General features: G+C 31.1%; 1 protein-coding gene and 1 long non-coding RNA gene across 2 annotated transcripts in view; both read left to right on the forward strand.

The window, feature by feature from the left end:
* The first annotated feature begins 2,658 nt into the window (after positions 1–2,658).
* LOC127723748 (uncharacterized) lies at positions 2,659–6,073 on the forward strand. Its single transcript, XR_007992236.1, has 3 exons — positions 2,659–2,819; positions 3,073–3,220; positions 5,935–6,073. It is a non-coding gene; the product is annotated as an uncharacterized LOC127723748 (long non-coding RNA).
* A 2,348-nt stretch (positions 6,074–8,421) lies between these two features.
* Positions 8,422–17,159, forward strand: part of LOC127723954 (scavenger receptor cysteine-rich domain superfamily protein-like) — a 46,754-nt gene continuing 38,016 nt past the window's right edge. Inside the window, exons 1-5 of the mRNA XM_052230670.1 lie at positions 8,422–8,440; positions 8,603–8,750; positions 11,923–12,089; positions 13,085–13,232; positions 16,642–16,805. Of these exons, the coding sequence (XP_052086630.1) occupies positions 8,422–8,440; positions 8,603–8,750; positions 11,923–12,089; positions 13,085–13,232; positions 16,642–16,805 (646 nt within the window). The remainder of the gene's footprint in view (positions 8,441–8,602; positions 8,751–11,922; positions 12,090–13,084; positions 13,233–16,641; positions 16,806–17,159) is intronic.

The following is a 17,159-nucleotide window of genomic DNA, read 5'->3' on the forward strand; positions in this document are numbered from 1 at the left end:
ATTTGTCATTGACAAGGCAATAAACACTATCTTGCACGTCTATGGCATCAACAATAATATGTTCACCTTTTCTGTAGTTTTAGACAACTTTAAAAAAAAAAAAATTATGCAAGTATGTTGCTTTATATCATATTTGTTTTTTTGTTATTGGTTTTTACATGCATCAGGCCGTTAGTTTACTTGTTTGGATTTTTTTACATTTGTCACGTAAGGCCTGCTTTGCAGTTTGAGTTTAGCTCATTGTTGAAGGCCACATGGTGACCTATATTTGCTTATATCTACACCATTTGGTCTCTTGTGGATATTTGTCTCATTGACTACCATACCACATAATCTTGTTTAAATATTTTTCTGATTTTTATATTTAAATTGGATTTTGTAACGATCGGTCCGTAACAATCGTCTTCTATGTCAGTTGGTCTCCTGTGGAAATGTGTCTCATTGGAAATAATGCAACACCTTTTGATTTTGTTTAAATGAAATAAAAGCTATAATATTATGCATCAGAAGTGTTTAAATCGATTTTATTCATCACAGTCATTAGAATGCTTAAAGAAAAAAAAAGTAATAGCAAGTTATATTCTTATTTACAAAACTCAAGGCATAAAACAGTTCAATTCATTGTAATCAAAACAGCAATGCATATGTTTGGGGAAAGAGGGGAGACAGGAAAACAATTTGAATTAATGATTAGAGTAAAAACAAACCAGTTAAACTGTGATATGATAATTATTTCCAAAGAGTTTGTTAAAGTTTCGCTTGTGTGTTCTTTAAAACCTTCACAGATAAACGCCTGTAGATCATAAATTGTTCTGCTATTTGTTTTGGATGCAATATGAAATAATTAAATATACTTTGACTGACTCTAATATTAAAAAAGCCATACATGTCATATGCATTCGGAAAACGCCAAATAATTCAAAATATACTTTCATATTCTTGTATGTGTTAGATAAGGAAAAAGAACAAAATTGGAATAATATATCGCAATTTTACCCCACAAAAATGCACAATAGAAAAACTGTACGAAATAACCAAAATGATAGTACAATATTATATGTATCTTTATGTGGATTTTCAGCCGTGAGGTAAGTCGGTCCATTTAAGTCTGAAAAGAATCGATTTTTTTCTTGATGTGGGACTGCATTTGGAAGAAATAAATTGTTTTCGTCTTTTCCATGTTATCATTGCGTTGTTTATTTAAATATATTTTGCATTTCACTTTCATTCAATATTTTCAAGAGTTTTATGGACAAGGGTATGCATTTGCCCTAGGTTGTACATACTTTCATCTTTTTGAAATAAATTGTCCACTAATTTTCTGTCTTGCTTATAGGTACTAGTATTTGTTAACGTATCAAATATAAGTTACTGATCGAGTTATGTCCTGGAGTTCCACAAATTATGATTCCACGATTTTTGACTCGTTTCCGGTAAAAAAATATGATAATCGCATCTAGAAAATGATGCTATATTGCATAGAGATAGAAATTTTCCTAGCAACAGGACACCTACGGACCCCTCAAAGAGGTGTTCCAAGTGTTCTTAACATGCAGAGAGCGTGGCACTATCCCTACGCGAATCATCGGATTTGTCGTCCCCATTCTGACCGGACGTGGCAGCGTATTTTACATCACGCACAGCCAAACGGACGCCCTACTTTGGCAAGGGTTTTATTGCCGGTCGGAAGAAGATCTATAGTGGCCACATTTCTATTTCCAGCCAGCCTTGTGGTTTATTTTTTTTTGTTTGTTATTTCTTGATATTTCGTTATCCGTAAAAGTTAGCCTCATTTTGTGCATCCTTTTAAAATAAATGTTTTGCTACCAGAAAAGTTAAAGGCGTTGCCTGTTAGTGTAGTCTACGACCAACCTCAATTCTTCTGGTTACAAACTTGCACCTGATATAACCTATTAAATATTGTTGAACGAAACATGTTTGCCCTAATAGTCTTACTCGTTTCTTTTTCTATAAAGAACGCTCGAAAGAATGTTTGAAGAGCCGTTGAATGAATTTACACTATATGCTTGTACAACCAACCGATAGTGTTGCATATGTAGTACCGATAGCCAGTATTAGAGTGTGTGTGAAGACCGTCCGCGTCCTTGGTATATCATACCACATCTTCTAATTGTTATAAAAACAATCCAAGAAAGCCCTTCTGAATCTGAGTGTGCACATTCTAAAGTTATGTTTTATTTTATCATACACGAGTAGCTTCAACCATCATAAAAGTTGTTAAATTTCTCTGACATTTGCAAACGATATAGAAGACACAGTGCTGTATATTTTTACCAAAACTACTATAATATTTGTGTTGATACCAAATATGAACTTTTCAACGTCTTTTCTACCTTCATCCCAAACATAATCTATAATAAACGAAGTATTGAAATTTTTCACAAGACTGAATTGAATAATATTAATTGTAATGTTTTTCAGTACAACTTTTTTTTATGCCGTACAGTCATATCCACTTTCCGGCATGTCCAAATGTTGTCATTTCCAGCTTCACAAAAATCATACTCTGGTCACAGTTATGCCTAGGCTTTTTTAACACAGCACAAGCATTTATTGTAATAAGAAGTATACTTCGCCTTAAATAATAAAAAGAATTATTTAAAAAAAAAGATAATTATATATTTTTTAAAGGGCACCTGAAGTGTACAGCTCAGATGAATATGGAATCAAGAGAAATAATCACACAATTAATACAAATTTAAGATGTTCAGGATCTGAGGAATACATTAGCGAATGTCAATTTGGAGTTGAAGGATATTCAAACTGTTCTAATGAGGAGGAGGTTGTAATTTCCTGCTGTAAGTAATTTTATGAGTTCAAGTAAGCAATTTTACTATTCAACAAATACAGCATTATGTCAAAACCGCAATGAATTGAATGTTTTGTTGAAAACAAAACCTTTTCATTAAGAATGCGACAAAGAAAAGCAAGTACATAATCCTGATCGTTGAAGGACCTTTTAAGCAGATGAAATCGCTTTGTTGGAGTCGTTTTGAACAAAATTACAATTACAAAGTCTTCAAACTATTTTTATTTTATTTCTTTGCAAAGCTACACAAATAAGATTGGTAAATGGAATGTACAAGAATGAAGGGAGACTAGAAGTGCAGAATAATGGAACCTGGGGAACTGTGTGTGCAGATAATTTTGACATATCGGAAGCCAGAGTGATTTGTTCGATGTTGGGTTTTGATAATCCGTGAGAACTATTCAACTTAATTTTTAGATAGTAATGCAAGTTTTATCATGCTGATGTTATAAGTCCTACAATGGACTGCTTTACTAAAATTAGTGTAAAAACATCATGATGATAAAATTATAATTGTGACTGATAACTTTGTCAGAACAATCCTAGTGCGTCACAATGACACAAACTAAATATATTTTAAAAGTTAAATGGCAGTATTCTCCAGACGCACGACCTAGAACAACTGTCATGCTCATGAGAATACAAGGAATTTTATATCGAATCTGGAATTGATATGAACATTCATTAAAAATTTAGTAATAGATTGTTGTACATGTTGTAACATGCTTTCTTTAGAATATACATTTAATCAAAGATCAGTTAATAATTATAACATTGAGAATCCAAAACATGTTTAACCCCGCCGCATTTTTGCGCCTGTCCCAAATCAGGAGCCTCTAGCCTTTGTTAGTCTTGTATTATTTTTAATTTTAGTTTCTTGTGTACAATTTGGAGTTTAGTATGGCGTTCATTATCACTGAACTAGTATATATATTTGTTTAGGGGCCAGCTGAAGGACGCCTCCGGGTGCGGGAATTTCTCGCTGCATTGAAGACCTGTTGGTGGCCTTCTGCTGTTGTCTGTTCTGTGGTCGGGTTGTTGTCTCTTTGACACATTCCCCATTTCCATTCTCAATTTTATATAAATTTGCATCTTTACCAAAAGCATGAACTTTTAAATATCGTGATATGTACCCTCGAAAAGCACTTTTATTTTTAAATTAGAAAGATCTCTACATGTTTAATCACAATCATTTAAACTTTTAAAGTTATAATACATACTTTTGGCTCATTGTTAGTCGTCATGAAACATTACAAAACGACATATCTATCGAAAGTTAACTTGACACTAAGTATACTTCCTAACAAAACAGTTTGCTTTACATTTCGATATTGTCTTAAAATTAACAAAGAATATGCCCCACTCCTGAAAGGATATATACTCTCTGCCCTGTAAAAGATGTTTGCATTTCACATATTCTATACGCTTCGTGCATGCATGTTGACATTTAATTTAAAAGTTATACCCTAAATTAAATCTTGGGATAAGAAAGTGCTCTCGTATCAATCCGTCTCCCTAAATTCTACATTTTTTTAAAGATTGGCATACATTATTGCATGTTGATAATTTGTTTGTTTTTCAGCTCACTCGCAAGACACCAATAAAGGCGACTGGCCTAATTTGATATCGATTTTGTCTTTTGGCTGAGGAACATAGAAAGACTGTTTGTCTATCTGTTCTTGTAAACGCTCTCGCATGTATAATTCTTGCCAAATTTGTATAAGATTAATATCAAAGCGCGAGCGCTTAAGCCTACATTTCTATAAGAAATTCATAAAATGTCTTAAGAAACAAAAATAATGGGGACGGATAAAATATAAGCAAAATATATATACAACTCGGTGGACTTTGGAACTCTTTCTTTTCAGTTTTTTTTATTTTCATTAGTCTGGATTTGCATGTCGGATGATACAAATGTATATGTATACCGGGATATGCTTACTCAGTCGATATAACCGGTATTCTGCATTTTATGTGAATGTGTTACTCTCACTTTATATACACATGGAAAAAGTCTCGCATCACCCTGATTTTTCACACAAAGCTAATTATTATGTATATATAATATTATTTATGGCTCCTAAATCATATGAATTATGCAATGCTGATATTGACAAGACAGCTGGAATAAATAAGAAAAAAAAGGTTGGACAAAGAACATTAACAAATGTAATCAAGTTCAATTTTTATCAAACAAGAGGAGAACTTGGGAACTAAAAATGTTAAATGAGTAACTATGAATATTTTCAAGTAGAAAAATTATTAGTGCTTTTCCTTTTTTTATGGAAACAATAAAAACAACAATGTCTTATACCGAGCGAAACCACCGTTCACAAATATCATCGATACAAACCGTCTTCTCATTCTAAGGTCCAAACGTTTAATGTGTTGTTGCAGTAGTCGTAACCATTCCTTATGCTATTTATAAAGATACTTATTCGATTGAGCAAATATAGGACATAATAAGTCTTCGTGGTACGTGTGATAGTACCACTATTTCAGAATTAGCCCAAGCTTTACAGCGGGAATTGCAACGACTACCACAACATAAAGGCAAATATGAGTCATGGAATAAGAAGATGGTAAGCATTGGTGTTTCCAATAAACGTTTGTTTCTTTCGGTATTGAACATTGTTATGTTTGTTGTAACCACGGACACATATTCTCATTCTCCAAACAAAGATATTTGTGATATTCAAGTTTTATTATTGTAAGCATCCAAATTTAAACATTGTTTTTTTTTGTTCCCTGCACATACTCTTGTTCTTTAAAAATAAAAGTCATTTAAATTTGCTATTTCTCTTTAACTTTTAAATTATTGTTTGCCTGTGGTCTTATAAATATTGGAATTGGATCATTTATAAACTTTCTGGGCAATAGATAATATCATTTGTTATAATACTTTGGTTTGCGAGAAAAAATCAGGGTGATACGATAGTCTTTTTGAGGTGTACACAACACCTTATAGTATGCATCCAAGAGAAATCCGTGATTCATTTACTAGCTGAATCGAAAATGTAATATTTATTATGACATTTTAAAAGTAAAAGTTACCAATGATTCGCATGCTTAAATTGAGCCAATATGCATGTTATACATTGTAGGTTTCCGGAAATATGTAACACGTCTTGCTTTGGAATAGGGAAATTGAAACCTGTAATATTAGATTTGAACTGTATAGGAAATGAGATTGATATTTCCCAGTGTGCGTTCAAAAGAGTGGTGAAAGTTTGCAGTAATATATTAGGAATATTTTGCAGTAAGGTTATCTGTTAATTTATCAAATTATATTGAAATAACGATAAAGTCGTACTACAAATAAATACAAGTGAAATATAGTGGTTTTACTTTTTAGAGGGTACCATTTTTCGTGGATTTAGAAAAAGATATGTTCTTTATCACAAGCGTGTTCCCAAAGCTTCTAACCTAAACATAGGCAAACATACATGTTCTATCCAGACATGTCGAATTAACGTCTCTTTCGAGTTTTTTTTTTTAAATTGTTTTCATTCACCCGAAACAGATTTTAGAACAACTATTTATTAATTGTCTTGGAGAAAAACGAGTTACAAGGAAACCCTACAATTAATAATACACCGATCTGTGAACAGTTGAAGGAAAGAAAATTTATTTTGTCCTTTTCAAAAATAAGGATTGAAGACATTTACATCTGGAAAGCTAGGGAGCAGTAATACAATACAGTAACTGTTATTACGATTTTGAAACATAATATTCAATTAGACAATATGTTTCATTAAAGCCTTACTACCGTGTTACCGTCGTATATCATCCTGACCCCTCGGTCACTAGCATGGTTTGATTTTGTCTGGCTAGGCAAGCTTACAGAAAATCTTTGAACGATTAGTGATATTTATAGTCTGCCATTGATCGTCTTATGTACGTGACTATGTGGTAACACAGTTACAATACCGTTAATAAGGCTTGTAGTCATAATCAGCTTCCCGACATAAATTTACTCTAACATTCGGTTAAAGCTTGCCTTGTATATGCGGTAAAAATGTTACTCTTTGAAATGATCTGTTGTCGTCAAAACTTCAAAAATGGAAATAAACCCCAAATAATTAAAAGTTCAGACAAATTTTCCATTTCCCCCTTTATTTACAAACGTCTTCAGCCACATATGAGCAAGATTCATAAATAAAAATTTATTGAAGCTCAATTATGAATAGATTACTGCTGTAGTATATTTTAACATATCAACGAGGTCATATATTGTAATGGGATGATATAATGTGCCCTTTTATTATCATCTTATTCTATGCTTATTAGAAAGGAGTTTGCTGACATAACAGTCAGGATTCTACTTCGTCAAAATTATCTCCCCATTACGCCAGCTTATTTTTACAATCGTAAAAATAGAAGCTATTGTAGCGATTACGCGCTTATAATTAAGCTCTTGAAAACCGATATATTTATCCACATAGCACTATTGCGATCCTTATATGCCTGTTGTATTTTAAAAGACAAATGTATCTAGTAGCTATTGATCATCATTTAATGTACTTTTCTGTTTTTAGTCAACTTAAAACTATTGTCTGATCAGTTGTCAGGGGGAATTTTCGAAAGTTAAAAAAACATTTTAAAAAATTCTTATTAAATATTTCGTGGAAGGGCAGACTAAAAATTTTAAGTGGTCAACGACTAATAACCCTAGACAAAAGACACAAGAAATGAAGTTTTTTTGAAGTTATGCATTTTTAAGATCCAGTTGTAAAATCTGTCGTCAAGTGCTTATAGTAAAACATTGTTATTCGAACACACCTACTTTGTTGTTATGACTCATTAGAAAGGTATTACGCTTGACCCATGTATATTATTTTTTATAACTGTGAATTTTATTAAATCAACATGAAGCCACAATAGATAAAAATAATAGAATCTGAAGCGAGATGATGTATCAAATATTTTTGCTTTATACATTTTTAAGACAGAAAGTCAACTCAAACACGCCCGAACACAAACAGATGTACTCGACTTTCTCTTTTCGGTGAAATAATTACCCATCTTTAGAAATAATTTCCAAAAAAACTATCGCCGGTATGGAACTTAATGCTTTGAAAAGATAAATCTGTTATCTTTTTGTGGATATGTTTTCGGCAGAATTTATGCTTATGCACAAAAAAGATCCACATGTATTTGCACCTATCACAATCAACTGTTTTATGAAAATGTGTCTATAATTTAAAAGTTTACAAATATCTCGAAGCTCCATACTATAATTTAAGTAAAAACACGTATTTAAATTGCATAAAATCCTTAATTATGCAACTCAATTAAACTTTTAAAGCCCTTAGAAACAGATGTGAACATTTCAAATATACCTATTTGGATTTGTTTACCTTCTCTAACAAAGAGTTCCATTTCTTTTGTTTAATTTCAACTGGGCATCCGCCTGATGACGAAACATATATTTATACTTTGATATATGAATCAATTCATATTTGTGCTTATAAAACCAGTGTCTGATCTGCTGCGCAAATCTTATTCCATATATATATATATATATCAATTGCAAATGATACAAAAATAAGATGTTAACCTTTGCATTCATCATTGATAAAAAAGAAAATATGAATAATTATATATATTGTATCGAACACAAAAATAGTACAATGTAGTAGTTCAAACACATTAGCTTTATATCAACATTGAACAACCCGAATTACGAATCGACAATTTTCGCATATTACAAGGTCGACTTTAGTTATGTAAGCAGTCATTCCTTTGAAGTATACTTGTTTGTTAAACCAGGGACTAACGTTCGACTCCTTGATGGTAGCAATCCTTCAGAAGGACGACTGGAAGTAAAACACAATAATGAATGGGGCACAGTCTGCAGTACCAACTTCGATGCATCGGATGGCCGTGTTGTTTGTCGCATGTTTGGTTATGATACAGAGTAAGTTTTTAATAAAGCTAAATACTTTTAATAATTGAATAAACAATATTATGTGAACTATATTTATTTCATGTCCAATGTGATGATACGTATATGTAAAAACACTTCAGTGAATCCGGATATCAGAATACACCATAATGCTTTTGTTTCTGTTTAATAAAGTCTTAGCGTTTCATCAAATGGGCGAGGATTTAGAACTTTCATATTGTTAATACATCTGTCTTTTGTATAATCTCTATGTAAAACTCTACATATGTTGTAGTTAGTTGTGTCGTACAGTTGGTTTGTATATGATATAGTACACATCAAGTATGTTAACTATTAAATTAATCTGACGTCAGTGGAGATATTTGAATACATTTATTTATTCATTTAAAGATTTCTATCCGACATCCTTCCTGTTTTCATTCCGTCCGTCCGTTTGTCTGTCAATTCAACATAGAGTACATGCGTTTTTGTCATACTTTTCTCATGATTTGAAAGCTGGGACTTTTTAAAGTATTCTAGATGTTATTAAATGTATTTGAGATGTACATGTTTCATGCTTTTGCATTTAAAGTTTTTCACTATGACAGGATTTTTTTATGCTAGAACATTTTTATATTGAAGTGCATGCACATATATTCAATATTTTGATATAGTCAAGATTTTTAATTATATATAAATTTCATAAGATACAAAATACATGGCTTTTCCGGCTTATTCGTCCTACACTTGTCAAGCTATGAAATTTGTTTTATTGTGCAGACTGGAAACGATAATTCAGGACTAAAAAACGTGTCCTTCCCCTCAAACGTATTTATTTCCTGAAACATTTCAATATGACGTCATTGTTCAACTGAACATATTTACGTTGTTGTGGAGCACCGAAATGTATGTTTTTGGGGAATGCCTGATGATATTTATATTCTAATAACTCACATATGTATCAACCTTTCTAAAAGTTATTCGGTACACACTATCATATGGTACACATGGTGGGAATGTCTTTTTCCCGTAAGTCGTCGAATTATCATTTTCGACTACCGTTAAATCCAAATTGAATTTTCGTCGAAATATCCTTACAATGATTCGTATGAGGTCTCAAAGAATAAAATGTTACCGTTATTGTTGAAAAATATATACCTTGATTCATGAATATCTGTCGCATGCCTTATCTTCGTTTAAGGAAAAGCAAACAGAATATATTCATTGTCCAAACTGTTTTGATAACCTTCAGATATCTTCAAGGTCTGCAAACACGGATATTATAACGTAATATAAGAAGGGGCGTCGAAATACCATACAAAAACATGATTTGTCATTAGATTGGTATTTACTAAATGGGTATTCTTATTCCAATAAAAGTTATTTGAGTTTTTTTCAAATATATATGAAAGTCATAGAAAAATAGGGTAGTTGATATTTAAATGTGCTTGCTCAATGTTTATTTGAAAATATTTCATGTATATTCATGACGAAAACACGTTAATAACTTTTACAACTTGTAGGTGTTACCATTTGGGCCATAATTTCTTCATTTGTTAAGCAGTTTCTTTGACTAACATTAAGATCTTCACTGCGTCTGGGTTTCGTGTTAAACATACAATATCATGTATGTTTATTTATATCCTTAATGTGACCCCTCTGATCATATCCAATTTCAGAAGGTATCTATTTTTCTGCACCAGATGCAATTAATGTCTTTTTGGTGATGCTCGAGGCCAACATATTCAAAATCTTTGATCAAAGAAAAGCATCGGTCATGTTTGGACGATATGTGATTTTACATTTTAGGGACACGTTTGAGCAAACTGGACACTTTTGCAAGGACGGACACGTTTGAGAATGTACCATATTTACTAAGAATGTTCACATAATAAAAACTAAGATTGTTGTTAAAACTTCCCAACAATACGATAAGAGCGCATTTTTTTTTCTGAAATTATCCATGCGGTGTACATGATTAATACGACTAACTTCTTCAGTTATTTGAAATAAGTATATTATGCTTTATAAATTTGATAGAATGCATAATGTTTGTTAATGTAAGATTTGCATATCGTCTTTAATTTTCCACACATGACAAGTCCTATTATGTCTCAGTAATTTACTTTGTTATAACATAACTTTCGTGTAACATGTGTAATGCCGATCGTTTGTACATATAGTACAGTGCAGTGCATATTATCGGGATGTTTATTTTCTTTAATTGTTTACCGGTGTAGTCAAGAATGTGGGAAACTTAGTTTGCCCGGCTAACTTCTACAGTCGAACCAGAACATTTGAATTTACAAACAGTCTGTATATACACACTGTTTTGTAAGTATATAAAAGTGGGCATAAGGTTAGGCTTTTGATTATTTTCAACCTTTATATAAATGAAAGGAGGTTGCATTGAGTAATTTTTATGGCATCGTGATGAGAGTTCGACAAACCCAGTAGTTCGTATAACAAACTTTAAAGGGCCTAGACATCAAAATATGGAACGAACATTACTATGTCTGTCTTCGAGAGTTGAGACTAGTAATAAGCGACAAAATTATGTAAAATCGCCCCTATTCATGTCATACAAACTGTAATTGACATTGAGTTGTTTAAAAATAATTAAAACTAACACTCGTCTTGTCTAATACGGGATGATGTTTTTCTAGAGAAAAAAAACTATGGATGTATCGAGACTTAAAATGTAATTTGAAATGGATGATGGTTTTAAATTTTTATTTGTTTTGCATTATTCAACAAGAAACTGTTAAAAGTTCCAAATGGTTGTATACTCTCAGAAATCTGTTTTATTAAATTTTTGAGTGATGCAGGACCCATTCAGATTTACATCGCAAAGAGGTTTTACTGTGAATTTGACAACGAGACAAGGCAAGAAGTCAAACTTAAAGCAATACTTAAAGACAAATCTAATTAAATGAAAACAAATAAAACTAAAATAAGTTATGTACTTTCTTAGCAAAGAGAACGTTTAAGAGAACAATTATCATGATACCAAAATTTGCAGCGTTTTCTTTATTTCTAGGAAATCCTTTTTCAGCAACAGAATGTTAAAGCCATGTTAATGATCAAATGTTACATATGTAAACAAACTTGTTTTGATGTGTTATATTGCCCAAAATAAAATAAACATTTGAAGGTTTTATATATAACTATATTTGAATTAAATGTGTATCCATTGTATTCATAGAAATCCGTCTATATATATTGGGGATCATTTTCAACTGAACGAAAGTAGGACGATATGGATGAACAATCTAGGTTGCTGGGGAACTGAAGACGATCTTGGACAGTGTAACTTTTCTCCCTGGGGACTTAATAATTGTTCTCATCAACAGGATGTTGGTATAGCTTGTGGTTAGTTTTATATTTTTGATATTTTCCAGCATACACAATAAAGTAAAGTTACATGTAATAAACATTTTATGTGGTTGAACTGGGAATGGACTAGTTGATGAACCATTCTATTTAAGCTTATTAGAAATTGTATATAGTGTAAAGTATATTACTCAATAGAATTTCAATTTTTAAACTTACGGTGGATAAAATGTTCGACTTCATTCCTACATTGCTAGTGACGTTTTAAAACAACACCTGGATCAAAGCAGGGAGATCATAAGTTAGATACATGATTTTTGCAGGAAAGAGTGTTACATTTCAGCATGTTTTGACTGAATGCGGACATTCTTTTGTATTACTTCAATACATTTCGTTTAACTAACACTTGTACAATTCGTCTTTTGTATTACTGATTTACTGAGTAAATAAAACTGAATTACATACTACGTTTATTATATGATCCAGATAACACGGGGACACTAAATATAAACAAAGTAGTAACCTTTTATGTACGTCATCTAACTTGGGAACCATATTATTACTTGTCTGTATTTATATCCCTGTGTTCTTGTTCAAGTAGAAATAAGAATTGATTTCAGATCTTTTAAAATTATTTACAACTTGTCTAGAATCAGAGAATTTAACATTATGTTGACGCATTCGCGTGAATGTTGTTGAAGACCATACGCTGACCTGATATTTAAGTTTTTATTCAGTTGTTGGATTGATATCTTATTGACGTGTATTATACATCTCATTTGATAATAATGCAGTACACGATTTTTTTATTTTATGAATTAATTCCTTTAAGTACATTAAAGGACAGAAAACGAAGGCAAATAACATAATTTGTCTCTTAAACTTTATTTTGTATCTGTATCCCTATAATTTGTATATTATCAGTCAAAATGTAAAGTGTGCATGCACTTGACATTCGTTTGTATTAATAGCTCAAAATAGATGATAATAATCGTTGCATGTCTTATATATTGTTTATATATTCATTGTTTCAGGTATCAGTGTACGATTAATTGGAGGAGCTTCCTATAACGAAGGAAGAGTAGAAGTTTACCATGCAAACGAATGGGGAACTATTTGTGAAAAGAATTTCTCAAAGAATGAAGGAATGGTTGTATGTCGTATGCTGGGCTTAAATACTGAGTAAAACATTTTTTTTAACTTTAAGCTATAGATTTTAATAAATACGTCTAGCTGTACATTGTAGGTTAATTGTGAGTAAACGTTTCTTTTGTTCAGTCTCTACGATGAATGCAAACTACAACAATCTCATTGTCGGTTTTGAGTAATGATAGTGTTTGTAAATTTGAGTTTGTTTGAATAAATGTGAATGTTTAAAATCCGTGATACAATAAAAACGCACCAATATTGTCGTAGGGATGTTCCGAATATTTGACAATATTAAAAGTAATGAAAAAAAACTGGTAAGGGAGATTGACTTTTAACAATATAAACAAACCATGTTGTACGAAATTGTAATGCTTTTTGATATTGATGATATTTAATAGCTACTGATAGATAGCTAAAAAATGACTCAATAATTAAGATGTTTTAAGTAACTTAATACTGACTTACCTTTTAGGATATGAATAATTATCAAAAAACTAAAATGTTCACTTACAGATAGAGCAATATTACAAAGAGCGTCGATATATATAATATTTATACGTATTAACTTTTGGGTTCATTTCTTACACGTAAACGTTCAACTTGGATGTAACAATGTAGAAGCAATTTACTGAATGTCTGGTCTAAATTGATAACAATATCTAAAAATGCGGTTTATTTTCGTAAGTTAGATACAGGCTTATGCTTTCATGGCGTTAAGTAATATTTTGCGATTGGTGACAATTGTATAATACAAATTTACACATCAATTGTTCACAATGCTTAAAGACAGACTACAAAAACACCAATATCAAAATTTCTGTTTTAATATAGATGTTTTCAAATGGCATAACGGTAGATTGTATCGCATAACCCGACAGTACATATTCAAATTTTCAATCAATCAATTTGGTCAAAATGACCTCAAATAACGTATAAATGTTTTGAGATTTATATATGATAAACTATAATAATAATAATTGACAAAAGTAAATAGAAAGTCAAATCACAAAAATACTGAACTCCGAGAAAAAATCAAAACGTAAAGTCCCTAATCAAATGGCAAAATCAAAAGCACAAACACATCAAACGAATGAACAACAACTGTCATATTCCTGACTTTGTACAGGCATTTTCGTATGTAGAAAATGGTGGATTTAACCTGGTTTTAAAGCGCTAAACCTCTCACTTGTATGACAGTTGCATCAAATTTAAATTTAGATATTATATTTAGATAGATTTAACAAAAATTTAAATTTAATTAGAATTTAAACCAAATGGAAACCGAAAACAAATCCACCAACTCGATTCAGATCCATTGATTGATTGCTGAATACTTTATGCAGCATGAACATAAAAAGGCAATGATGCAGCGAAAATTAGAACATTTCCGTTTAGCTGTGATTGTGTTTATTTAAAAATATTTGTCACGTTTATATAACATCAATTTCTCATAACACCAGTATAGGAATTCGAATACGAATAAAACTTGAAAACAAATGTTTAGCTTATAAATCTAGATATTAAATAATTCAAATAATCAACGCTGTTTCTATTCACGACAGCTTTTGATGGAATAGTCTGTCATTATTATACATATAAAGAAATTGACTGGAATCTGAAAAGATAGCTACAATTTTGGGTAGATTCTAAATATTGCTTAATCAATCACATTCAGCAGTTGATAATATCAGATTTTAAGAGTATTTTTTTCAAGCCCCAAAATATAGAATAGAAAATGATAACGTTTTCCATGATTTAACAAGGTACAATATTCTGAATTTTGTTTTTTGCATTTATGAAACATTTAAAACTTTTTCATTTATCTTGGCTTTCCTTAACATAATTATTAATTGCATGGAGCTATTTCACATAATATGTGAATATACAGCCCTTGGATGGAGTAAATTTCCTAAACAAAACGTGTATGGTGTAATGGTGTATGGCATAGGGTGCAATGGTAGAAAGTGTATGGTGCTATGGTGTATGGTGTAAGGTTGTAAGGGTGAAACGTGCGATCGGGAATGGTGTGAATGAATGGTGAACGACATTTAAAACTATGCAATATATTGATAAGAACTGATTCTTAATTTTATACATTAATTTACAATATTGTAATCAAAATTCGTTTTTTAAAATAAAAAAAATAGTTGTGTAGTCACACGCTTTCATTGAAAGTAAATTGCTTTAAGGTGTAATGTGTAAGGTGTATGGTGCAAAGGTGTAAGCGTATGGTGTAATGGCACAGAGTGTATGGTGTAATGGTGTATGGTGTAATGGTGTATGGTGAATGGTGTAATGGTGTATGGTGTTAGTGGGAAGTTTACACCATCCAAGGACTGTATGCATATTCGTATTACAAATTTGGTACAAGTTTAAAATATATTTTCAATGAAATTTTCAAATAAACTACTAATTTGTTTAAAATTAATTTATAACAGTAAGAAGATTTACTAAATTGTATTAAAAATATGGGGATTTATTATGACAGTATGATTCCACACTATGACTTAAATAAAAAAGGGGCATCTTGTATCCAGCTTTTTGTTTTAATTGTTTTTCTTTGAAGATATTTTTATTGGTGAACACATCTATTAATATAGGTTATTCTTAATTTTACTGTTCTTGTTGAATCGATGTGGCGCATATTTTTGTGATAAATTAAAATTCGCTAACTTTTGGTTTGAAATGGTTTTTTTCTGTATTTAGTCTGATTTCAGCATTGTAATAGCTCGTATATTCCTGCTTTGCTTTTTGGTAGTATGAAATATCTTTGCAGCGTAATTACTTTTACTAATAACAGTGTAGAGTTTTTTTTCTGTACATGTTGATTTTGAAATGTGCCTGTCTAAATTCAAGTTTCTCGTCCCGCAATTGTCGTTTATAACACAGCTATCTTAATTGATTTCGCTATTGTGAGTAATAATGACGGACATTTGTATTGGTTTTTTTTTTTAATATTTTCAAAACTGATATATAGATATATAGCTTGATATATTGGGAAGACACCTATCTTCTTTTTAAGTCGGTCAGTTGTCCATTACATGAATTTTTGTCTTTGTTGTAGTTGGGGTTGTTTGTTGACGTATAACCACATCTTCAGTCATTCATACTAATGTTATGAAGTAAAATATTATTGCTGCATCAGATTATAAATACTATGTAGAAGTAAAGCATTGACATTTCTTTACATATACAAAAAGGAGAAATAATTATAAGCAATATAAAGACTTTCTTTTTCATAAATAAATTCAACTTGATTGAAAAGAAAAACTGTTAATCTTTTCGAAATTCCACGAATATACTGTGTGCAAAATCACGCAAAAATGAAATTAAAATAAATCAATAGTCGTCGCTTCCACAGTTTCAAATATCATCGAAAATAAGGACATATTACATAAACAAGTTTTAAATTTTATTAAGGTATTTTGTTTCATCTTATTAGAAATGTAACAGTTGTTTCATCCTCAACACATGGCAATGGAAATCAGAGTATCGAGATCGAAGATTTAAAATGTTTGGGAACAGAATCACATATTGCTGCATGCACATTTCGTGGTTGGGGCCATGTGGAATGTATCAGCGGGGGCGCAGTCAGTGTTATCTGTGGTAATTAAATAAAGGAGTTTACTTTTCATGCGTAAATGACATTACAGCTGAAATCAGCATGATCAGTTATTCATTCAAGTTTTCATTTTAGACTTTCGTGTATCTAAATTGAAAGTTGCTGTTAAAACATGAAATCATTATAATAACGTTTTGAATACGTTAATTCGTGTTTCTCGATCAGACATAGACTTAAGATGCTGGTTTTAATGAGAATTAAATCAATTTCAAGTCCTGTAAAAACAGTGCATACAAGTATACCTCGCAGAAACGTTTCAATTATAGTTTGCACAAAAACCAAAGAGTTTTTAATGTTTAAGTGTTTTATCCAAATAGAAGTCTTTTTCTATTGGGAAA

The sequence above is a fragment of the Mytilus californianus genome, unplaced genomic scaffold, assembly GCF_021869535.1.
Source record: "Mytilus californianus isolate M0D057914Y unplaced genomic scaffold, xbMytCali1.0.p SCAF_13, whole genome shotgun sequence".
NCBI lineage: Eukaryota > Metazoa > Mollusca > Bivalvia > Mytilida > Mytilidae > Mytilus > Mytilus californianus.